Source organism: Terrapene carolina, unplaced genomic scaffold (assembly GCF_002925995.2).
Source record: "Terrapene carolina triunguis isolate 2854851 unplaced genomic scaffold, T_m_triunguis-2.0 Scaffold374, whole genome shotgun sequence".
NCBI classification, from domain to species: domain Eukaryota; kingdom Metazoa; phylum Chordata; order Testudines; family Emydidae; genus Terrapene; species Terrapene triunguis.
Window position 1 is genome coordinate 9,062,578 of NW_020664725.1, and position 25,213 is coordinate 9,087,790.

General features: G+C 45.9%; 1 protein-coding gene across 1 annotated transcript in view; it reads left to right on the forward strand.

Annotated features, from left to right (window-relative positions):
• Window positions 1-25,213, forward strand: part of GLB1L2 (galactosidase beta 1 like 2) — a 48,843-nt gene that overhangs the window by 18,814 nt on the left and 4,816 nt on the right. Inside the window, exons 5-16 of the mRNA XM_024198732.3 lie at window positions 772-880; window positions 1,356-1,448; window positions 4,725-4,806; window positions 9,008-9,069; window positions 13,545-13,629; window positions 15,772-15,909; window positions 17,225-17,305; window positions 17,912-18,018; window positions 19,072-19,218; window positions 19,665-19,736; window positions 20,648-20,726; window positions 22,107-22,194. Coding sequence (XP_024054500.1) covers window positions 772-880; window positions 1,356-1,448; window positions 4,725-4,806; window positions 9,008-9,069; window positions 13,545-13,629; window positions 15,772-15,909; window positions 17,225-17,305; window positions 17,912-18,018; window positions 19,072-19,218; window positions 19,665-19,736; window positions 20,648-20,726; window positions 22,107-22,194 — 1,143 coding nt within the window. The remainder of the gene's footprint in view (window positions 1-771; window positions 881-1,355; window positions 1,449-4,724; window positions 4,807-9,007; window positions 9,070-13,544; window positions 13,630-15,771; window positions 15,910-17,224; window positions 17,306-17,911; window positions 18,019-19,071; window positions 19,219-19,664; window positions 19,737-20,647; window positions 20,727-22,106; window positions 22,195-25,213) is intronic.

The following is a 25,213-nucleotide window of genomic DNA, read 5'->3' on the forward strand; positions in this document are numbered from 1 at the left end:
GGCGGTGCGGCAGCGGTCGACTTGCCGCCGTCCTCACAGCCAGGTAAGTCGACCTAAAATACGCCACTTCAGCTACGCTATTCACGTAGCTGAAGTTGCGTATCTTAGGTCGACCCCCCGCTGTAGTGTAGACCTAGCCTAATGTCTAAACTTCTGGTGCAGGATCTTTATTATTGGGACTGATGTCTGAAACAGAGATAATCCAGCTTGACATTGAGATCCCAAATGCTTCTGCAGAACTATTGCTAGGAAAAAGCCTTTTTGACTTGGAAACTGTGTTTTGATCTGGGAGTGAGTTAAAGAGAGAATAAAGCAAACTTTACAATGTGTAATTTAATGAGTCACTTGAACTGCACGTTGGATGCTACAGTTAATGTGAAGCCAGGACAAAATCACTAATATCTGTGTACATCTGTGTGTGAAGGCACTGGGTAAAAGTACAGGCCATGATTATGTCCTGAGTATATCTAGCTTAGAGTCTGATGCTGCCGTGTGCTTTTGGAGAGATGTAAAGTACCTTCAGCTCCCATCTAGCTCGCTGGGAGCTCAACACCTCTCAAGAAGCCCCCAGCACCTTGCAGGATGGAGCTGTTGCTGAGCCAAATGACCTAAAAATGGCAATTCTTTCTGCCTGAACTCTGTGACGTGTAAGCGAGTGGCAGTAATGCATGCGGGCTGGAGCAGAAGTGGGTCCCCAATCGATTCCCTCTGCTGCTGCTTCTGCTGAACAGTTTCTGGTTACTCTAGGATTCTCCTTCTATTCTCTCCTAGCTGGCTACTCCAAGACCCAGAAATGCAACTGAGAACAACCTACAAGGGCTTCACGGAGGCTGTGGATGCCTATTTTGATCACTTGATGGCCAGAGTGGTCCCTCTTCAGGCAAGTAAGATGCATCACCCTCTCTTTCCAGGACTTGGCTGCTGTAAGCATTAGAGTCCACTCATGCAGCGGCAACAGGATAACTGGCAAACGTGCTGACTCCACCTTATGAACCAGTCTATACTGCAGCTGGCCATGGTAGTCTCACAGATCTAGTGAGTTGCTTTTAAGTGGGGGCTTGGGAAGTCCTAGCTCATCTTTTACTGAGTTCTGTGGAGGAGCAAGGTGCGCAGTAGGATGACAATCCCGTTAGATTACTCTCTTCCTCTCCCCCCTCCTCCCGCCCACAGCAGCGACAGTACAGGTTTTCCCTACCTTGGAAGGCACAGGCTTTTCCACCTTAACTGCTGAAGTGTGAATCCCCTCTCCTCCTCACAGACATTCGTTTCTTGAGCCCAGGGCTGGTATAACCCCACTTTCAGCTGGGTTAGAAACCATGAACCTGGTGATCAGCTTCTCCCCTCTCTCCCTACAGTACAAGAAAGGAGGCCCCATCATCGCGGTGCAGGTGGAGAATGAATATGGTTCCTACGCCAAAGACCCTCAGTACCTGACCTACATTAAAATGGTAATGTTGGCACTCCCAATCTTTCCTGTAGCAGGCACCTCCTGAGCCTGCTCTTTAGCTTCCTCCTTTCCTGCACTCCTACAAACCTCTGCTGACACCTGAGCACACCTGGAGAACCTCAGCAGGGTCAGTGTCTGATCCAGCTAAGCTCCAATACCCGTGTCCCTGTACCAGGTGAAGTGATCCACCCTATATCTCGATGGGGTTGGGGGTGAGGAAAGAGATCATGTTTAACCCCTTCGCTGCAGACACTGCTGACCGTTGCACTTCCTGAGCTCTTCCCAGAAACACAGGGTTACCCACCTGGCCCTGGGCAAGGCTGTCCCCTGGCTGTGCTCATTCCCATTCTCCAGATGAGAAGCAGTTTTGTGGTGGTTCTGAGGCATGCCAGATCCAGTGCCTTCCCTGGGGGAGAGATTTCTGTGAGCCAGAGACAAGCCTCCTCCGAAACCTCTGTAATCTGCTCAGCATTGGCCAGGCAGGCTAATTTGACCAAGGCCTCCCTCATCCTCATCAAGCAGAGACTGTGCCCCAGTCTGGGCTTCTGAGCTGGGCGCAAAGAGCTGGTGTGGACTTGAGGAGGCTGTGTTATCCTGGTGGATCAGATATGAGCCATGCTGACTTGCTTATGTCTGCTGCTGGCACAATACCCATGCCAGTGCAGACAATTAACTGGGGCCACTTTATAGCTCAGAGGGTCATCTTTCCGTGAGACTCTAAAAATCCTGTTTTGTATAAGAGGGAAGTTACTTGCGCAGTGTCCTGCTGTGTGTGTGTGTTATGGGGGAGGTGTTCTGTTTTCAAATGCTTGTGCTGCAAATGTGTAAGATTCAGAGTAACTATTAAGATCTTGGGTTGGGTGGATAAAGACTGACCTCCTCCCACACATCCCTTGGCTTCAAACAGGTGGCACAGTCCTCTTTTTGCCCCTAAGACCCCGCTCCCTAGAGTATTGTGTTTACAGGCCCAGGTTTGCACCATAAACTCAATGTGTCCCCTGCTTTTCTGCCGTGGCATTGGCAGCTCCTGCTTTAACCTTGCAAGTATTTCAGCCCCCTTGTGCTAGAAGCCAGTTGGAGAGTTAACTGGATTAGTTCTGCTCAGGTCATCTTATTCCTCCCAACTAGCCTGCAAGTATCCAACTGAAGGAGTCACGTGGCGAGGTTCCTAATCCTCTTTGAATTATTCCCCTCCTACGTTAACTCAGTCTTCACCTCCTTGGAGGGTTAAATATGACATGTCCTGGTTAAGAGGTTAGAAGGTTGATTTCTAGCCTGAACAAAGAATGTGAGAGCCATTTTAAAAAGTCTGTCTAGTTCACACTCCCACTTCTTCTATCAAGTGATGAGCATGTAAGTAAATGGCTGTTTGGGTCCTATACCACTCTGACATGGAGGTGGCACTATTGCATTGCTCTGAGATCAGCCTGGACAATTTACCAGCACAGGTGTAAAGTCTGCTTGCTCACCTTTACCATTATGATTATGATGATGAAAGAACTAGTGATATTTCACTCACCTGTGAAAACAAATTACATGCCCCAGATGAGTGGGTGAATAGAATTTTTCAAGGCTATTTCCTTCTGGTCTGGTATTGTGTGTGACACCTCCTGTCTGAGGCTGCATTGTCTAGTGGTTAGAGAGGAGGGACTAGGAAATCAGGACTCCCGGGTTCTGCTCTTTGCTTTGGATGAGAGTGTGGTATAGTGTTGGTGCAGATAGACTCCTGGGTTCTGTTCCTGGCTTGGTCCCTGGGTTTTGAGTGTGATGGGCTGGTTACTTCACCTCCCTTTGCCCATCTGTGACTGTAGACTGACTTGTGTTTGTTGTTAACATGGTGCAATCATCGTAAAATTCACATTTAAATTAAAAAAAAACAAAAAAAAGCCCCTTAAGTTCCCGCTCTCCATCACACCCTTTCAGGTGCTGCCTTTATCCCTCTGTGTCCTTGTCATGACTTTCTGTACCAGCAGCTACCTTCCTCAAGGTACATGAGCATACTGCTGCTGTGATTATCTGAATACATACACCTGTGCCTGCCTTTGACTCTGTTTCTAATTCTGGTTTTCCTGTTGCACCCTGAAATCCTGTAATGCATTTCAATCTGCAGCGACTCACTGCTTTTTTTTTACTTGCATCCAAGTAAAATAAATAAATAAATACAAACCTAACATTAATGCAGCATTCTAGGACTATTAAATAAGTGCAAGTGAGAGAAATTCCAAAATTCCCACAGTAACTGAATTCTGCCCCACTACAAGTGTCCATTAAGATCTAAACATGATAGCGAGTGCAGTATAATGATGAACAGAGATTTGGCAAAGAAACTGGAAGCAGGCCAATGTATCTCTGAAATTTGTCTCTTTAAGTTCTCAGTCATAACGTTGATTTAATGTAACCTTCCTTTGTGCAATATGTAAATGTTCATCGTGTAAGTGCTTTACAGACATTAGCTAATGAATCCTTGCAGGTAACTGGTTCAGACTGATATGTATTTATCCCTATTTTACTATGTGGTAAAAGTAGAATGGAGAACTAAGAGAAGTCACCATTCAGAGCTTACCATTCAGGGATTCCCTTGGCATAGTGACCTATGACCTTTGCCCAGAAATGAATGAGAGCTGTGTCCATTACTTGATGATTCTGCTAACCCACCCTGGTCTTCTATATTAAATGGTAGGAAGGCAGACTGTTCTTCTTTGCCTCCTTCCCCTATATTGCCCTTGGAGTTGGAAGCAGCGGAATTACCAGATATGTTCAAAATATTGCCCAGCAGGGATACGTAATCCTGAAATTTGGGAGGGCCAATCCGGTCAAATAAAGAATCTCACTGGGACAAAAAAATGAAGGGAGGCAGAATAGGGGGCTGTGGTAGCTTCAAAATATATATATTTCAACCACTTCTCTTCTTGTAGTCAAGTTTGACAGCACATCAAAGGGAAGGCGCCTGCTCCATTGAAATGAATGGGGATTTTGCCATTAACTTCAATGAAAACAGGAATAAGATGTGGTTTGATATTTACCTAGCCCGTTTTGGCCAGAAAGTAGCACAGTGCTTTATTGTGAAGTCCACAGCTGTGGCCCCAGATGAAACTTCCTCCATTTCTTTCAGTAGATGGACGAAAAATAGTTTGGAAGCGTCCAGGTAAGAGGTCTGTCCCCTATCTTCCTCCCTCCACCCCGAAGAAAGATGATTCTGAACTGTACCTCCTTAGTGTGCCGGTGAAATGTTACATTCAGGTCCCAGCACAATGATTTTTTTTTTTTTTTAATTTAGGCCCTGTTAGACAGAGGGATTGTGGAACTGTTAATGACTTCTGACAACAGGGATGGACTGTCCTCTGGCTACGTGGAAGGAGGTATGTGGCATTGCCATGCTTTTCAAGGGGAAAAGTTAAAGCTACTCTTCTAGTCTGGAACGGTGGAAAAGATTGATGCTTTAAATGAGGGGAGGTGCATTTCCTTAGGTACAGCTTTATTATTTATTAATTTTTGTGTTGCGTTAGCTCGTAGGAGCACAAGTCGAGGACTAGGGCCCCGTTGTGCTAGATGATGTACAAACAGAGCGAAAAGGGAGTCCCAAAGAGCTTAGTGCACACTCATTTTCAGTGTATGACTGGGATATGGATGGCAGCAGAGGTGCACCATGGCTATACAACCCGTTGAAGCTATATAGCACTTTCCAGACAATGTGGAGGAGTCAAGGGCTGATAGGGATGAACAGCTTGGATATAATAAGGTTTAGCCATATATAGCTACCTCGTCCTGTTTGGTGAGGGGCATCTGCAACTTCCATTAGAGTTCTTTGGAAGATGTAAGAGGTCAGATACCAAGAGGTGTGGAGCAAAGAGGTTGAAATTGCGGTTGATGCCAAAAATACTGCCCTAGTTATTTATTTCAATTTAACACATTAAAAATGCCTACATATAAGCACTAGTTACCCTAACAATTATTAAAAGTGCCATCACCTTTTGTTAGGATTTTGGATTTTAGGTTAAAAGTCAGAAGGCCTCATTAAAAGCTAAAATGGGAGACTGAAATTTACCATTCTGAGAGGGTTGAAAATAGTTTGTGGAGGGGCAGGCTGGCTAGCCGTGGGTTACTGTGGCGTCTGTGCGCTTGTCCCTAGAGCGTGGAGCTTTTGTGGTGCGAAGAGGAGTGGGGAGGAACAAGTTGACTTTTGTGGTATAAATCACATAAAAAAATCAATCCTCCTAACGAGCTATAATCTCCCTGAAAATAACTCCTAGAAACCCAGTTTAGCACCTAGCCATACAGAAACCCAAGTGCATGAGCTCCGGTTTCTGTGTTCTGCATTTGATCGTGTTACAGTATCATATTGAGATGTTGCTTTTTCCGTGCCTGATCCTGCAGCTAGCCCTTAATCACTTCATTGTTGACTTCAGCGGGGCTACCCACCTGAGTAATGATTACTCACCTGTGTAACGGTTTGCAGGTCCCAGGGCTATGTTAGTCACAAGGCAGCGAGTCTTTCACTGAGGTCACGGACTCCATGACTTTCCAGGCCCTCCGTGACTTCTGCAGCGGCAGGTGTGGCTGACCCCAGGGCTGCCCTAGCAGTTGGGCCGGCCTGGGGCCAGCCACGCTGGCCACTGCTCAGGCAGCTCCAGGCTGCTGGCCCTGGGCCACCCCTCCACCCCCAGAGCAGCAGCAACGGGGTCCCAGACCACTCTCCCTCCCCTTCCCCCCCCCCCAGCAGCAGTGGCATGCTGGAGCCTCCCCCACCCACTCCCAGAGCAGCAGGAGCACCCCCCCCTACACCCAACAACTATGATTTAGTCAGGGGTATTTTTAATAAAAGTGACGGCCAGGTCACAGGCCGTGACTTTTTGTTTATTGCCCGTGACCTGTCCATGACTTTTACTAAAAATACCCGTAGCTAAATCATAGCCTTAGTCACAAATGCTGCTGATGTTCAGTCCAGAGAGAACTGCAAGGAGATCACAAAATAAGAGTGATCTTTGCTCTTACGTTTTCAATAAATATATAAGGAGGCGGGGGGGATGCATTCTTGGTGTTAACTCTGAAGCTTGTAGAGTTGTACCCCGACTTAATGTAGCCTGCTCCAGTTTTCCTTTCAACTACAGCAGTTTCCAGCCTTGTCCACACAGGGTCACTCTCTCCCTGCCAGTGAGCTCAGCATGCGGAAGGGGTGGGGGTGGAAATCCCCCTTTTAGCACTCGTTGCCTTCCCTGGGAATGTTTACTGCCTTGGAGCTTTCTCTCGTGCGGAGTTGTCTTTTCCAGAGGGCTGTGTGATGAGAGGGCTTTGATACCAATTCGCCTTTTAGATGTCATAACAATCTGCTCATTAGAGTCAACATGTCAAGTAATCAGGACGGCGGAATAACTAGGGCTTCAAGTGATGCTGCAGCAGCAGCAAGGTGGCTGAAAGCACAGAAGGGAAGGTGATAGAAATAGGCAGAAAGATGAGAGGAGAAACGGCTGTCATGAGGCTGGAGAGGAATATAAAGCCATGGTCCTGAGGCCTGGTTCACTCGTCTTGTCAGTGGAGGCTTGGTTTCCTTTTAAAATGTGTGCATGATTCCCATTCATGCTAGTGGCTGACAGGTGCCTTGCAGAGAAGAATATCCATTATGGAAGGGCATCTGCCCCAGGGTGTCATAGCCAGTCTCCTAGCCCCTACTCTGTGGCTGTAAAGGGCCCTGCTGGCAGCAGAATCAGTGCAGTGGTGGGAGCAAGGCTTCTCGTGGTGTGCCTCCCCTCCACACCCATGGACACAGCATATGCCATATGCTGCAGCTCTCTGGGGGTAGCACTGAAGCCTGTAGCTCGCTGTCTGTATGGATCCATCAGCCATCGACCTGGGCTAAGGAAGGAGGTGCAAGAGCTGCAGAGGCTCCTTGAACCCTGAGGCTGGCATGGCAAAGCTTCAGTACTTCTCCACAGGCTGGAGTAGGGTAAAGTATCTCCCGCACAGCAATTCCCAGCATCCAACCCAGTTCATCAGGCAGGGAGATTATCTATTACAATTTCCACCAAGGGGGTAGACATGGGGCCGTGGGTGGCTGTTGTTGGGCCATCCTAGCAAAAGCTGCCTCTTGTACTCCCTGAAGATGGGAGGTGCTTTGGACAGGGAAGGAGAGTTTCCAGAGAACCTAGTTAGCTAGCTCACCATTATATCTGGGTTAGCTCTGTCGCTCCCCAGTGTCATCGATAGCTGCTCAGCAATATATTGCTAATTCCTAGTGGACTGGTGGCCTCTTCCCATATAAACTACCGTCACACTCTGCACTAATTGGCAACCTTGTTGACAGTCTTGACAGTGAACCTAAGGGCTAAATGGGCCACAGAATCCAAACTCCTGGTCCCTCCAGGTCAGGACTGAAGTGCACTAGGGTGGGATGTGTGTAAAGCTTACCCTGCTGCTGCCCATGCTTTACTTGATCTGAGGCTTTGGGCTTGATTTTGTTCTCCCTCCAGTTTCAGTGGAGTTCTTGATTTGCACTGAAAGCAATACTGGGCACCTTGTCTCCAGGGCTTTCAACCAGTGCATTCCACCAGCAGTAAACTCGTGTTTTGTTCTTGCAAAAGAAATGACTTACTCATCTGTACCAAAGTCTCAGGGTTTGCACATTGGTTACAGAAATCTGTGAAAATCAAGGTAAAAATGGTGAAATGCTGGCTCTGGCTCTTGTAAATATTCTGTTTGAATCATTGTGCTTGACCGAACAGGGGCTGGAGCTGATGCCAGCTCTCTTTTAGATTATTGTGGAATAATGTACTTCTGTATTAATAATACTTGTACCACTGCTCCTTACATCGCCGAGCTCTTGGACTGGAGAGTCTTAAATGTCAGGCAAGGGCAAGAGAAGAGTTAAGGGTTCTTCATACCACAGCCCCTGCTGTGTTGAGGAATATTGGTTACTGGGCAGCGGTGTACGCTGTTCCAAAGACAGGTCCTTGTCAAAGAGCTATGTGCTCCTGGACTATGCAGTGCCTTTCACCCAGCATGCAATGAGCATAATCTAGCTGTTGGCTTGTTTCTGGTGAAACACTGGTGTCTCCCCCTGCTGAGATGTAGACTTTAATTGGGAGATCTATCCAGCTCATTCGTATCGCGGTTTCTGAATCCCTGCTCTTGTTCACCTACCCCCACAGAACCGTTAAGCTGTAAGCCTCTGCCAGGGATAGAGTATCCTGCAGCAAAAGCATGGGAGATCAGAATTGCCTCCAGATATGATTTCTAATAATAACAGTTCTCCTTTGTGGTGCCTTTCATCCAAGGATCTCCAAGTGCTTTATGGATGCTAATTAAGCCTTGGGATACCCAATGAGGTGGGCTATTCGTTGAAGTCCACAAGCTGAAAAGCTTCATGGTAGGTCAGGACTTGGATCGGAGACCTCCAAGGAGCACCCAGGTGTGCTGCAGGATGTTGTGTTAATGATTCAGTAATTGGCTTATTTTCCCTCTGAGTTGGTGATGGGTTGATGCCCCATCCTGGTATATGGAAACATTCCATCAGTTGAGGGGATTGATTACTTTTCAGCACTACTGAAGACTCTTCTTTCTCAACAGTTTTGGCCACTGTTAACTTTCAGAAGGATTCCAGCTTCCTGGACTATCTGGACACAGTACAGGTAAGATGAGAAGATTTGTCTTTGTTCAGCCTATTCTTATCATTGAAACAGTGGCATCCAAGCACTGATACCTTGCTTTTATGGTGGATGCTCCAGGCTCTCCTTCCCTTAGGGCCAAATCCCTTTGAAGTCAATGGAAAGTTTCCCATTGATTTCAGTGAAAGTTAGATGGGATCTTATTGAGGCTGCACCCCAATGCTCACTTACTGCTTGCTTTCCTGTATGTTTGTGGAGCTTGGCTAGTGTTTGCAACCTGGGATCTATCTTTGGGAAAGCTGAGGGATAGAGTGTGTGCCATTGCATCAGAATTTCTACAGCTGAGGCCTGGCTCTGGTATAATGCAGAGAGAGAGCGAGGTTGCAGATCAAGCTCTGAATTTTGAATGCCTCAAAGATGATGGCTGTTTGGATCTAAGGTTCTGGTTCAGCCCATTATGGGTGAATCCTAATTTCATAATATTCATGGATACTCATGAAATTGGAGGGTTGGGCAGCTGGGAGCTTCAGAACTCTTAAGAGCTTAGTTTCAGCCTCACGGGGATTAGATGTTCAGGACAGAAGCCCACAGCTTTTCAAGAGCACAGCTGCAGTCATTGCAACCCTGAGGGGGGACAGCCAACCTCCAGGTTACTGAGAATATGGAAAACGTGGGTAGCACTATATAAAAAGGTACAGGCTGTTTGCAAAATGCAGATTTAGATATGGGTTGGGTATTCAACAGCCAGCCCTCCGCCTTCCCTGTTGTTAAATTATATGGTGTTTGGATAGCGGGGCACTAGTCCAGCTGCATCTCGAGGAAATGGCATGGTGGGAATGAGTGTGGTGCAAAAGCAAGATGCTGAGATGTCCCCGATAGACTTGCTACATCACAAAGCCACCAGCAACATGCGATTAAATTATCCCCCCTGCCCGGATTGAATTTGCAGCATGAGGTCTGTGTTTGTCTGTCCTTTTTAGTGCTTAACAGATTCGAACGTCTGGTAATTCCTTTTTCTAATATTGAGTGATCGATTAAACAATTAAAGTGAATAAGTTTTGGCAGGAGAAGGCAGGACTCCACAGCAGCCTTTCTGGCAAGCGTGTCTGTCACAGCCATAACCGAGTGCCTCTTGCTTACTGGTGGGGAGAGGGGATGGCATTCTGAAGTGTTCTGCTGGTGGAGCCGTTGGGATCTTTGAGCAGATTTCCTATTTCCAGGTCCTGATCTGACTCCCCTCACCTGGGATTCCATTGTTCCATGACATACGCAGCTATTGATCCACTGAAGAGAGGCCAGAATAATTTCACTTTGGCAGCAGGGAGTTGGGCCTGACTGCTTTGGCAGCATTCCTTTCTCCGCGTTCTCTCTGCTTCTGAGTATTAATGTGCAGGTACCACTGGATCTTGGACCTGGAGACCTTATTACCTGCAGCTTGAGGGCTCTTTATGCAAGTGGAAATAGCCTGATACTTGTGGTTTCCTTTAAAGAGGATTGTGCTGTTCTGGCTGACCCACAGGAGCCTGGGCATTGGTCTGTTCCTGGCTTGAAATACCTTCTCTACTGTCCTGTAAAGGTTAATTGTAGCCAGCTATCTCAGAAAGCCAGAAATCTTATCCCCTCAAGTGTTTGTTAATGGGGAGGTGATGGGAAGGTTCTTTGGACTTGTACTAAATATCCGAGGGATTAAGGGTAATTTAAAGTTTAAATTCCCTGTGTATAAATTTTTTTTTTTTTGGGGTGGACTAAGTGTTTCTTAAACCAAGTGAATTCACAAAGCAGAGTGAAGGCTCCTTCTGTTTGCCAAGCTGCTTGGTTCACACACAGTCACAGCCATGTTGAGATCAAGATAAAAATAAGTCTTGTGCCTATGACACAGCCAGCCAAGTCAGAGTCAGGCTGAGCAACGTCTTTTCAGAAGTATTTAATCATCGGGGGGCTAGTGAGCTGCCAATCAGGCTGTGCTGCGCTGCAGCCCCTGCGGTGGGGCCAGTGCACAGTAATAGAGGTTTCGGTCTCCTCTGATAAAGCAAATTCAATGCGGCAGCTCATTACAGCAGCTTCAGTGGGAAGTTTGGGTGCATGATTCCATAGTTGATGGGCTCCACCAGCCATTTAGGCATGTCTCTAAATGTTCCTGCTTGTCAGTTTGAGAACTGGACTCTCTAATTTAGCCACTCAAGCTTGAAAACCGGGTTCTCTATTTAGGTGCCTTTGAACAGCAGGTTCTGGCAGTTGAAAAAGGGATCTGGATTATAGAGTTCATGGAACGGACTCCATGAACGGGTTGGGCCTGGTATGTGTCGCCGCTGTGTCCTCTATTATTCTAGCTTTGCCATCCTACCTCGCTCCTCCCCTGCTATCTCAATCTTAGCTGCTATACAGCTTTGCCAGCAAGTCCCAGTCTTCACCTGCGATGCCCCCACCACCTGCTGTTCCAGTCCAGGGTCCCACCCAGCTCTGCCAATGCACCTCAGTCCTGACCTGCAGCCCTCACACCTCCATTCCAAGCCTGAACCTCTCATAAGCCTGTAATGCCAGATTTATGGATAAGCTAAGGTGGTGAACTGTATTAGATTTCTGACTCAAATCAAATTTAAGCAAAGGACACCAAGCACTGGATTAACCCATTGTGTACTGTACCTTGTCCTTTTGTAACTGATATAGTGGGGCGGTGGAGGTGATGTCTTGAGTCTGTGTCAAGCAAACAGTAGTAGCTTCGTTCCTACCCTCACCTGGGGTGATTCGCCATTCTAACCGTCTTTTCTCTCTAAAGACTTGGGTATCCAGGCCCAAAACTGATCAGAAGGCAATTTGACTCAATGGGATTCTGTGTCCTTGCAGATATGCCTGCGTATTGGCTTCATGGCAGCACCTTGCACAGGATCCTGTCCCAGGGCACCCCCTGCCATCCCAGCAACACTGCCTGCATTGCGTTTTATTTAACGCTGCTCATTTGCAGAGGAGCACTCCAGTCTAGTGTCTCACCCGAGTGCCCCAGATGCCCTGCACTGTCAGCGATGTAAAGGGCTGGGGGATTGGTGAATGAGCCCTTCGCTCAGATTGCAGCCTGGTTGTGAGATGCCACAGCAGCGAAATGGGACCAAGTTTTATTTTTTAAATGATGACAGTCTCCTCTTTGATTGCACACTCTTCCCTCCTCCTCCTCCTCCACCACTTTCCCTTCCTCCCCTAAATGCCAGCCTGGAAAGATTTGCAGAAATGCTTTGTGTCCCTGGGCTGTGGCCTGTCTGTTCTCTCATCTCCCCATTTTCCAGCTGGGAACCTAATTGGGACTTCACATTCTTGGAAACTTTGTGAGGCAAATCCAACCATTTTAACCTGACTTTATGACCCACAGGCTAGAGAGGTTCTGCTGTAATTGGCCTTGCCATTCAGAGCTGGCACTGGAGCAAGAACTAGCATGTTCTCCACCAACCTCATAGTCATTGCTGATCACAAGGTACTGCGTGACCCTTGGAGAACAGCACTCCCTCTGCAACACTAGTTAATTATAGGGGTTGGAGGGCTGACCGTGCGTGTTCTTAGGGAGTCTGAATCATAGGTTTGTTTGTCCTTGATATGGTCTCTATTCCAGGCGCTGATTAAATGCCCTGTTTGACTGTTTTGTCTGAGACTGATTGGTACTGTATTTTATCAAGAGCTGGTCTGAACCTGGAGCAATTAGAACATTACAGGCACCTGTAATTGTATTCTCCTAATGGAACATGATTTTCTTTAATTCTACTTACCATATCACTTTCACATAGCATCAGATAACCCCCACCCATCAAACACAAGGTGAAATTGCCTTGACTATTAGTAAACATCCTGAATGGGGAGTGCTGACAAGTCTGATCGCACATGGTACTGTCTGGTGTGATGGGGCCAAGCGGAATTCCACAGGCGGTAAAGGAGCTGGCAAGCCATGACAAATGGGAAGAAATTGCTTTTTAATGAAGACCTAATTCCTGCAAAGGCTAATGCTTTCCTGCCATCGCCATATGCAGCATTAAACAGGCATTAAGTCGCTAAGGTCTGCTGTTCCCACCTTGGCAAGCATTGGCTACAGCACACCTGCAAACTCGTAAACTGCAGTGGTGTGGCTGATAAATAGACATTTATAAATGTGAATTTCTAGCAGAAACTAAACCATGGCAGTTGGCTTGTTTTTTGCTCCAGTTGCTCAAAGCCTTGATATGTGGAACCATTTGGTGTCACCTGTTCTTTTGCGTTGCTTTGTGTTTCCCTTCTGGTGGTGTGATCGTAGGAGACTGTATATGCTGCAGGCTCTGCTTTGCCCATCTGTCCTAGGTGTTTCTATGTCTTCCTTGCCCAGGGTTTTATCTCTAGATCTTTTCTGTAAGCTTAGGAAGAAACCCTTTTAAGGGCCTTTTCCTCCAACAGCACTCAGATGATGGGCCTCTGGAAAACAAGGGTGAGCATTGGATCACCATACCACCCCATCCATGTAATTCTGTCTCTTGTTTTTATAACAGCAAAATAAGCCGAAGATGGTGATGGAGTATTGGACTGGATGGTTTGATAGCTGGGGTGGCCCTCATAATATCTTTGATGCAGATGGTGAGCACCATATATTATCATCACACACTTAGGATTTATTGCAGTATAAACTGCTGTCAACAAACATAGCACAGTAATGCTGTCTCCATCAAGTTTCCTATCCAGCGATGCCCCTAGCTCTGAGCAAGTGCCTGTAAATTTATAACCTTTTTAGTGGATTGACACATTGCTGTGTTGTTGGTTTTTTTTGGCTTTTTTATCCCTGTCAATGTCAAGTTAGCATATCAACAAGCTAGTGCAAGGAGTAGTTGCATAGATTCCAAGGCCAGAAAGGCCCATTGTGATCATCTAGTCTGACCTCCTGTATAACGCAGGCCAGAGAACTGCCCCAAAATAATTCCTAGAGCAGATCGTTCAGAAAAACAACCAATCTGGATTTAAACATTGACGTTAGCAGTCGATCTTTATATTATGGCAGTGTCCAAAAGGCCTCAACTTGATCACAACTGCCCATTGTGCTAGGGGCTGTACAAACACAGAAAAGAGACAATCTCTGCCCTAAAGAATTTACAGTCTGAAGAGACAGACAAAGGGTAGGCGATGTGGATACAACATACAAGCTAATGAATATGGTGAAAAACTGATAGTTATGTGGATTGTAGAAGACTTTTTAAATTGGGGTTAGAGATAAGGTGGAAGGGAAAGGAAAGAAGGATAGTCCCTGTGAGGATATTAGAAAGGACTCCTGGGTTTTATTTCACCACCTCCACTGTTTCCTATCTCCCTACCTTTTCAGGGGTGTGGGTCGTCATAGGGGCAAATCATTGCCCACTGAAATCAGTGGGAGATTCTCCATTGACTTCAGTGTGCATTGGGGCAGGCCCATAAAGCACTTTGAGATCCCAAGATGAAAGGTGCTTTAGAATAAGCTCAGTATTGTTGCTTGGGAAAAAAATAATTGATACTGGACTAGTGAAAATGGCCACCTATAGACCATCTTGCCTAAATTTTCAGTGTTGCATGGTACTTAACACCACAGCCTGCCTTAAAATTAACAGGAGTCAAATGGCTTTGTTCTAGTGATCTACATTTTTATGTGGCTCCTGTCACCACAGAATCTGAGTGCCTCACTATCATTAATGAATGTATTCTTCCAACACCCATATGGATAGGGAAATAGTATTAGCCCCTTTTTAAGATGGGGAACTGAGGCACAGAGAGACAAAATGACTTAGCCTAGGTCACAGAGAGAGTCTCTGGAACATTTGGGAATAGAACGCGGATCTCCTGACTCCTAGCCCAGTGCCTTAGCTACTTCGTCCCTATCTTGTGCAAATTGGAAGTTTCTAAGGGACTCAATTCTGCATATGTATGCTACAGCAGTAGTAAAAATGACATGAGGATTTTGTGATAGCTCTGTCATTACATTATATGCATAGTAAATAGATTTGTTTTCACTCCAACAAGATTATTTTATCTTTTGTGGGTGATATGGTCAACATAAACCTCATACAAGCCTAGTACTTCCAAAAGTGTCGTGTCCCACTTCAGTTCATATATTAAGGAGCAAGGTAAAAAAATAAAGGAAACTTAAATAATTTGGTCATGACATAATGCATTTAAAATAACCTGTCTCCTCCCTGTGCAATCTCTGTGTAACTCTGTAATCAGTATAGTTGATCAAGGTCCTTGCCTAGGCAGAATTCCCACTGAAGTCAATGAAAACTTTGCCTGAGTTGGGAATGCAGGCTCTCTCGGACAGGGTGTGTATGAATGAGTCCTGCAGAACATTTCAAGTGGAAAGGCTGCCCTATAGAAGGTACACCTCTACCCCGATATAACGCCTTCTTCGAGAGCCAAAAAATCTTACCGCATTATAGGTGAAACCGCGTTATATCGAACTTGCTTTGATCTGCCGGAGCGCGCAGCCCCGCCCCCCCCAGAGCGCTGCTTTACCGTGTTATATCTGAATTCGTGTTATATCAGGTCGCGTTATATCGGGTAGAGGTGTAGTTGTAAGTGACTGGAGTTACCCAAGACATGAATTGGGCTCATGAAGCATTGGGAGAGGCGAGTGATTGTAAACAAAATGCTCAATTTGAAATTCTTGAATTGTTCGCATGTTCAGTCCATACTCTGTTGTACTAGCTTCTTGATTCGTGGTGCTCGGAGCCCTTGTTGGGAGTTTTCCTTCCTTTACAGATATGGTGAATTCTGTAGCAGAAGTCCTCAAAACAGGAGCATCCATCAATCTCTACATGTTCCATGGGGGCACCAACTTTGGCTTCATGAATGGTGCTCTGGATAGTGATGAGTACAAGCCAGATGTCACGAGTTACGGTGAGTTTTCATTCAGTGCCTCGTTTGCGTGCCCATTGCAAGCCTGCAGCCTTTGAGCCAGCTACAGCTGATGGAAAGCTCTATGCCCATCACTTCCTTGAAGGATCTAGGATCACCCAAACAGGAGAGAAGAAAGACCCTCATCTTGGCTCATCTGGGAAGATGGTGTGACTGTGACAAAGGGTTTCCTTTAACACTCCATATTTCTAGTCCAATTTCAGTATTTGGGGGATCCCTTCACTATGAATTGAGTCAGAAACCACTGGGTAGATAAAGACATATAGTTAACATCAAGTGGTGCTGTTTTCTCTATAGTCTCTCCCCCCTTTCAATTAATGATTAAGGAAAGACCACCTGAGACCTCTGACACCAAAATAGTTGGTTGTTTGGCTTTGACTTTTAACAATTTGAATAGTATTTTATAGCAATTTTAATCCCAAAAGTCCTCACTAAAACTATTGACTTTATCCTATATGGAGTTAAAGGCAGATGCAGAATGGGACCCTCGGTATGTGCAGCCAACACTGGGGAAGAGAGCAGCAGCCACAGTACAGTAGTGAGGGAAAAGAGGAAATGTTAGCATAGGATGCTGTGCTCATATGGAAAGGTGTCTGGGACCATGCAAGGCAGATAGGACCCCTATCCATTTACCACATGGCACTATTCTCAACGTATTTGTGTTGCATGGAAGAAGGGCTGACTTGAGCTTGCTGTGATTTGAACCTCTGATTGCAAGAAGTGGAGAGATTTCATACCTGAAACATAGGCCTTTAACATGCATCCATATTTCTTCCCCTCCTCTTTGGCTTGCAATAACAGTTAAGTATTTTATTTGTCAATCAGTTGTATGAGGCAGGGGAAAGCCCATAAAGCATAATGGGAAAATGGATGGGAGAGGAAGGGTATTGGTTAAGAGCCCTGTTTTGTCCCCAAACTTTCATGCACTGTTGCCCTTGACTTCAGTAGGGCATTGTAGAAGTGAACGCGGGGGGCAGAATTTGACCATACACATTTATTATACCAGGACTAGGTGTGGGTTCAAGCTGTTTCTCTTCACTTTTATTTTATGCCCATCTTCAGAATCCCTTTACTGTTAAGTAACTGTCTCTCCACACAATGGGACAATGTCTCAGGCCCTGTCTGCATTAAGGAACGTTGTGCTTGGGTAGTTAATCAACCAGTGCAGATTTCCTTAATGTCCACAAGGCCTGAGATAAACACGTTACCCCTTTGGCTCTGACCTCTTGCTGTGCTTTACATGAGTACTTTCCTAAAGCTGACGATGCTCTGTAGCAGGTGCATGCTTGTTTTCCAGACTACGATGCGGTGCTGACAGAGGCTGGAGACTACACGTCCAAGTTCTTCAAACTCCGTCAACTCTTCACCAAGATCATAGGTGATGTTAAACCTCAGAGCTGCTTCTCTACCCCTTAAATGCTGGCCTGTGCTATACCAGAGAAGCTTTAAAATTGACCACCAAGGGTCTCTGCTGGATCCCTGCTGCTCCCCACACAGATATGTCCCGCTGATTAGTTGGAAGCATTTTCTGAAGCGTAGGAGGCCCAGGGATGTAGAGCAGCTTGTTCCAGAAATGGCTGTTCAGCTGACTTCCCAGCAGCGGGAAGGACGCATGCATTTAACAGTCTCTGCATGCAGGGGAAATGTGTCACGCCAGCAAACTTAAAACAAATGCAAATCCGGGGAGGTGCTTTTGTTGTACAGATCCTGTTTGCATTCTATTCTCTCTGGAGTTGGATAGGTGGCTCTCGCCGCTGAATAAATACACCAGCCCTGGCCCAGCCTTCAGTTTTGCTTGAGCTGTCTTTGAGGTGGATACAGTGCTCTGTTTGATCCGATAGGGAGGTTGATTAAAGACATTTCCAGAGGCAGAGCTGTGGTCTAGAGGTAGAATCAGGGAGTGCCCCTAAACCCCCCTGACACCTTCTGTAGCATCTGTCTAGCAGAACTGAAATATAACACCTGTCTTGTTTCTGCATTGCAGGGCAGCCTCTGCCCCTCCCTCCTATGATCACAGGCAAAGCATCATATGGCGCAGTCCTGCTGCCGCAGTATGTCTCTCTCTGGGAGGTGCTGCCATCTATTGTAGAGGTAGGTACTGTCCTTGGAGCTGGAAAATGTGCCAAGAGGATGGGATGATGCAAAGAAACACATTGCACTATGAAATAATGTAATCTTATTCTGAAGGACCTCAGGTGTTTCACAAACTTTGAATATATAGCCACAGTGAAAGGCAGCCACCTCTGGGGTGGAGGAAGTCAACCCATTTGTATATCACATGCTGCACAAGAATGGGGAGGAGAGGGCACATTTTGCCCAAGGATACTAGAGCCAGTTGTCTCTAAAGTGCTACATGATCTTTAATGTCACAGGGAGAAGACCTGTGTTTTAAGGTCTTGGTACGCTGTATGGAACTTCCATTTATTTACCGAGAAGGAAGACGTGGGGCTGCTGGGATTTGGTTTCAGAGATGCTTGGTATTGCAAATATGAGGCTTCACCCACTCCATTTACTAATACTTCACGCTCATTGGAGCTCCTTCCATCTGTGAACTTCAGAGCTTTACAAAACCCTCAACCATCCCTCTGGGCCTTAGTCCCCCAGAGTGTAAAATGGGATAATGATGCTTTCCTATTCACAGGACGCGTCAATAGACTAGCATGAGGTCACACAGCAAGAGAGACAAGAATAGCATGCCAGGAGTCCTGATTCCTAGTCCCTGGCCCTAGCCATTACACCAAACCTACCTCCTACATGAAGAAAGCAGGGATCAATTACTCTAATTATTCAACCAAGACCGAACAAGAAGTAATGGGTTTAAGATGCAGCAAGGAAGAAGCTTTCAGAACCATAGGCAATGGAGCAGGTTGTTAAGGAAGCTATGAAATAGCCATAATTGAACATCTGTATTTGATGAAGGCTTAGACATCCAGCTAGCAGGGATGGGGTGTCAGCAGGATTGAAACTCGTCACTTAGCTGCAGTTCTTTGCACCCCCAGGAGCCCTTTAAGAGGCAGCTTTTGCATAGGATTTGAGTAAATGTTGGTTTGTGGGACACAGCAGCTACTTGGCTGAATGATGCTACCCATCTGTAGCCTGTCCTCTTAGAAAGGATCCCTCTAGTTACTTGTTCTTCCTTCGCAGCCCGTTAAGTCAGAGTTCCCGGTTAACATGGAGAACCTACCAGTGAATGATGGCAACGGGCAGGCCTATGGGTATACGCTCTACGAGACGGTCATATCTGGCGGAGGACAGCTACATTCCAGGGACAATGTCCGGGACCGAGCACAGGTAAAGAGTACAGAGCAGTTGTTGTTCTGACTCTACAGAAGGGAAATAGCTTGGCTGTGGTAGCTGATGTGAAATAGGCCAGCTATGTACCAAGGTGGGCGGCTTTCCCTGAGCAGAATTAGGATTCCCTTGTGCTATTCATAACCAAGCCCCAGCCTACATCCTCCCTAAATCCCAGGCTCAAGGTCCAAGTCTGTTTAAACTCCAATAATATCAGCTCAAATCTATCCGCAGAAGGTAACGGTAGGAAATCACAGTGCATTTTTAGAAATGCCTTGATTTGCCCAACATTGTAGAATGAGTCAGTGGCGGAGCTGGGAATAAACCCCAGGAGTCTTGACTTCCATTCGACAATGCTTCCTCCCCCGTTATGACCCTAATCTCTTGTTTAACTATATTCTGAAATGGTTTAGAATTCGGCTAGCCTCCTGTGCCCTCTCCTGCAGGTGTTTGTTAACACTGTGTTCGTTGGATTCCTTGATTACAACACCGTGGAGCTGTCAATTCCCGAAGGACAGGTAAGTAATGTGAGGCCACTCACGAGCGGTATGTGGGTAATAGAATTGCAGCTCAAACCGCCCCCGAAAATGCAGAGCCCAGAAGTGTGTCTGCTGCCAGCTTCATGCAAACCAGTGATGCAGCAGCATGAGACACACAGCAGTTATACTCAAACCGGAAATGACTCCCCAGTTGGAGCAGAGAGTGGCTTAAAATGCCAAGGTATCCTTTTGAAAGGGAAATAGCTAGACAAAACTCCAGTCAGCAGGTTCACTCCAGAGTAGCAGCTGATGCACTAAGTTTAACCCCCTTCCTGCCACACCCACACACTGCAGACACCCATGAGATGGAACAGTGGGCTATAGGGACCCTGCCTGTGTTGACTGAGGACATGTAGGCTGTTCGCTCATACGCACAAAACATGCTTCAGTCTTTTTACTTCTCTTAGGTCACAAGTGAAATGAGTTGGATGGTCTCGTGTGTGTTCTGAGCTCACACTTGGCTCAAAGTGGCTGTATGAGTAACACGTCTACTAAATGTGCACTGGCAGAGCTGTGCCTAGCTCTAAAGACTAGAATTGGGTGAGTGGGAGGGAATACTGGAGGTCAGGAATGTGACTCGTGGGTAGAGCTGTGTGATGGAAGCCTGTGTGGTGTTGGACATATGTTGTTTCTAGCTCTACATACCACTTCAAGCATTTAAAATGTAACAGTAAAATATTACGGTTTCATGAGAAGGTTGAGCTCAGTGATGCAGTTACTTGCAGCTGTGGCATATTCCTGTAATTCATAGTCCTGTAAACAGCTGCCAAAGCTACTGGTGCAAACTCCCCCCCCTGGAGTGATCCCACTGATTTCTCTCTTTGCCCAACATGGCTGACCTGGCACTTGGCTGTGCACTGATTCAGCAGAGGCTGATCCATTCTTTACAGGGCTTCAGGCAGCTCAGGCTTTTGGTAGAGAACTGCGGGCGTGTCAATTATGGACTTATGCTGAATGAGCAGCGGAAAGGTAGGTTAAGTTGTCTCTTTCCTTCCAAGCTGGTGCATGGGGCTGAGAACTCAGATAAAGGCCTCTTTTTGAGTCTGTGTTTAGCAAGGACTTCGAACACTGAGGACAGTTTTAAAAATGGCTCCCACCCTCCAGAAACAAACACTCCAGATCGAATGTTAAAATCCTGTGTGTTGGATTGAGCAGTATAAAGGCATGCAGGAATTTCACTGTGCCTGGCTAATGCTATATAGCTTTGCAGTCAGGCAGTAGAAGGCAGACAGTGCGGGAGACTGATAAAAGAATATAGTTCACATCTTAACCATAAGTTCAAACATGTCCAGGGTGGTGGTAGCTGACATGATAGTTGATGAAAATAGCCCACTTCATGGGAGGTGGACATATCTTAAAGACCTTCACAAGTCCCCCCCCCCCCCATAGTGGTTGCCAATACCCAATGGTTCATATGACGATGGGGTGCCCCTCCTCTCACTCCATGATGTCCATATGCAATTGTGTAACGTCCTACATGGGAGGAAAGAAATTCCTTCCTGATCCTTGTTTCTGCTCTGAGATTTGGAGAGCAAGAGACTCTCAGTGTACACAGGGTCCTGGGACTATGGGCTGTGTCAAGCTCAGTAGAATGCAGTAAAATGTTTATGCCAGTAGAGCTGGGGACTGGGAGTCGACTCCTTGGTTCTGTTTTTTAGGGGGGAACTGTAGGCCGCAACGTTCAGAGCAGCCTAGTGAATGTAGAGACCTGTTTCATTAGCTTTAATGGATGAGTTGTGCCTAATGCCCCTGGATTGCTTTGACCATCTCAACCATCGTCTTGTAGTTAATGGTCTGGACTGGGAGCCAGGAGAGATGGGTTCTGTTCCCAGCTCTCTCCCAGACTTCCTGTGTGACCTTTACTCTTGTGTGCCAATTTTCTCCACCCACAAATGCCTCACTGGAGGCTGGTTAGGCTAAATTTGTTTGTGGGGTGCTTTGAGATCCTTGGGGGGAGGGGAAAGCAGTGGATCAGTCCAAGGGATTAGTGATACCAGGATGTCACATTTTCCTCTGAGTATTGGGGAAGTAACTGATCTGCTGCTTTAAAAAAAAAAAAAATCCATGTATGGGCAGCCAAACAAAAAATCAATCTGCTATGTGTGCCAACAGTACGTTCTGCCAGGACAGGGTTTCTGAGCTTAGTGAGTTAAAGCAAAGGATGGAGAGGAGAGGGCAAAGTGTGGCAACGTTCCCTGCTCAATCTGGGTGAGCAATGGGACCATATGGGCTTTAATGCCATTGCAGAGCATGACTACTTTCTGTATCCTGCTGTTCCTTCTATTGAAATAGGAAGATCCATCAGCTTAGTTGCTTCTCAGCTCTTTATTACCTCTATTGCTCTTGCAGGCTTAATTGGTGAAGTCTTCCTGAATAAAACTCCCTTGAGGAACTTCAAGATTTACAGTCTGGAGATGAAACCTGGCTTCATGGAAAGGTTTGGGAGATATATGTACATATATCTAAATTGTTTGTGCAGATGAGGAGGGCATATATATCTCCTTCGTTTGCACAGACAATTTGGCATAGGTGCAAAACCTAGTTAGCAGTTACATGTCCCGGAAAGGCAGCACCTGGTGAATCTTCATGCTGACAAATCTCTTCCTGATAACTCCAACTAAAATTGTACAGAAGGTTGCAACACTTATTTTTGCACCTTTATTTAGGAGCCAATACAACCCCGCATTGAAGGGGATGGAAAGACTCCCACTGACTTTAATAGGTGTTGGATTGGGCCTGTAGAGATGTGGCCAATCCAAACCCTCTTGAATTTTGTAAAAGTTTGGGGCTTTGTCTGGATCAGAAATTGGGGATTAAGAAACACTTTAGCGAAGGACACTCCCTCCTCCTTGGATAGAGAGAGGAAGTAATTTCAGGAAGCTCCTAACACTCCAGATGGCTTCCCCCATTTCATGTTTTTAAATTGTGTTCTTCAGTATTAAATGCTAAAGCAAAATAATCTCGGTGGGATAACTAGCCAGGCTGCTGTCGTTTGAGCAACAGAGCATAGGTCACTTTATGGACTCCTGCCAAAAATCTCAAGAGGGTTTGTTGTTGCAGTGCTAGTATTGCCAAATAATGTAACACATTTGTGAGGACCGAGGACTTCACAGCTGTCATTCTGCTGCCTGTTGTGGTCACCTGGAACTTAATAGTGTCGAAAGTATAGAACTCCAGTACTTCTGCTACAAAGTTGGAAGCCCCTACCACGTGAGCCAAAGGAGAGAGAATCTCTGTTTGTTCTGGACACTGCAGGGCCTGTGACGCACACAATTGTGGTGTTATTCTGTCCAGTAGATGTTGGCCATGTGTATACTCTCTCTAGTCAACTTACTGCAGTCATCCTCTAAGGACAGTGCTAACAGGTAGTGTTAAATATTCTAAGTGAAGGTTTTGCAAGGATTCTCTTTGGCAGGGTGAGCTGTGTCAGCTTTGTGCTGTAGGATCATTAGAGAAGGATATTTACAATCAAAGGTATGAAAGCTAGTGAGCTGCCATGCAGGCATAAAAGCAAGATTAGCCAGCAGTATGATCAGTTACTAGCAACTGGCCATTAGCAATGAAACATCATAAGGTAGAAATCTCTGAGTAGGGAGCCAAAGTACACTGTATTGAAAATGGGATTGTGCCAGTCTTAGCTCAGCAATACAGTGGAATTCATATTGTACTAGGCCAATAATTCGCTTGAATCTGGGGATGCTGATGATAAGCATTGGAGAGAACATGTTCTGATAAGGTTTTGAGTCTCTTGTGGAACTTCTAAGCTCCTCACTTTCTCTCTGCTTCACCACCACCTCCTGTGGTACCAGAAGGCAAGAAATGATGCAAACTTCGAGGATACACAATAACTTGCTAATACCTCCTGATGTGCTCAAGGGTGCCCTTCCATTATATATTCCAAAATAGACTTGATGCATCTATACTGGCTCAGATAGTGATATCTGATCCCATGAGCTAAACAGGATTGGACTTTAATACTTGGATGGGAGACATCCACCAAAAACCCAATGCTAATAGAAGTGATGTGTTTGATTCGGTAGGTGGCATTCACTAACCCCTAACCCAATGTTCCAGTGTAGTTTAAGGGGGCACTGGGCCTATGGAGGAGCTGTTTGGGCTGAGTCTTTAAAATTGAGGCCCAATCTACTTGAAGGCAATAAAGATCCTGCAATATTTCTCATAAGAGCAGAGCATTCACCGGAGTGTCCTGACCAAAGTTCCCCCCAGGTACGTAATTACATTTGGCCATCATAACATTGCACCCTACAGTACGTCTTGGGGGCTTTTTAAAGGTATTTCTAGAGCACCCATCACTATAACATCTAAATGCTAAATAGAGTGGCCTAGGTTTCCATAGCATTCTCCACAGAATATGTCATGGTGGAATTTTCATGCCACCTCTTCTAAGGTCTAGGAACCTTCACGTGCCTTCTGTGTATGAGTAGTTCCTTGGTGGAGGTGATGGCAGGAAGGCTGTAGCAAATAGGTTTGTATTGTGCTCTCAAGGCAAATGAGTTGGTTCAAAAACTGGAGGGAAGGACCTTGTGTGCTGCAAATTATTGTTACACTTGCTGTGTTTCTCCCCAAAGGTGATTTCATTATGGTGATAGGTGATGTAGGTTGTTTAAATAAACTGGTCAAGCACTTTAGAAATTGTTGAGTTGAAGGATGCTGCATAGATATAAAATATTACAGCTGTTAGTCTAAGAGGAATTGCAGCCACCATTATAGTTAAGGTTGCATGGCTGTGTCTATGCTCACTCCCTGTTTTCAGCTGCTCATAAGTTTATTTCTTTTTTGAAACTGTCGATTTGGCAGAATTTTCCCAGTATTTGTGTCCCCCAAAATAATCAAGGTAAGGCAAAGTTTGAAGGAGGAACTGAAATGGTTCAGTAGTTTTGAGTATGTGTACACTTAAAAAAAAAAAAAAAAAAAAAAACCCCACTTTAATGCTGGGGAGAACTTTTAAACAGCTCTGTAATGCAAATAACGGGGTCCAAAAGGTGAAATGTAGCCTGCAGATAGCCCTCTCTGAAGTGCCCTTCCTTGTTCCAGAAGTTTTGATTTCACTGAGTTACGAGCCTTTGGAAATTGTGCAGTACTGTAGGCGGGCGGTGGTTTTTGCTTTGTTGTGTTATAAAACCTAGGCTTGTAACATGTACCTGGGGCAAATATGGGCTGCACAAGATTATTTGGCTAACCTGGCATGCTGAAGTGCTTTGCCGAACTGGACTTCTGTCAAGAGAAGTCTAGATAAACACATGGGAAGGGATTGAGGAAGGACTCCAGCAGACTCTGTAAACTGTGGAGGGGCAGCGTTTCCATAGGAGACTTTGTCTCTGTACCTGAGGCCAGCTGGTGAAGTGTTCAGCATTAGGCTAGATTGTGCTGGAGACATTAAAGCCAGTCTCGTGATGCCTGTGCACAAGGGAGCAGAGCGAAGGCTGAAGTGAGGT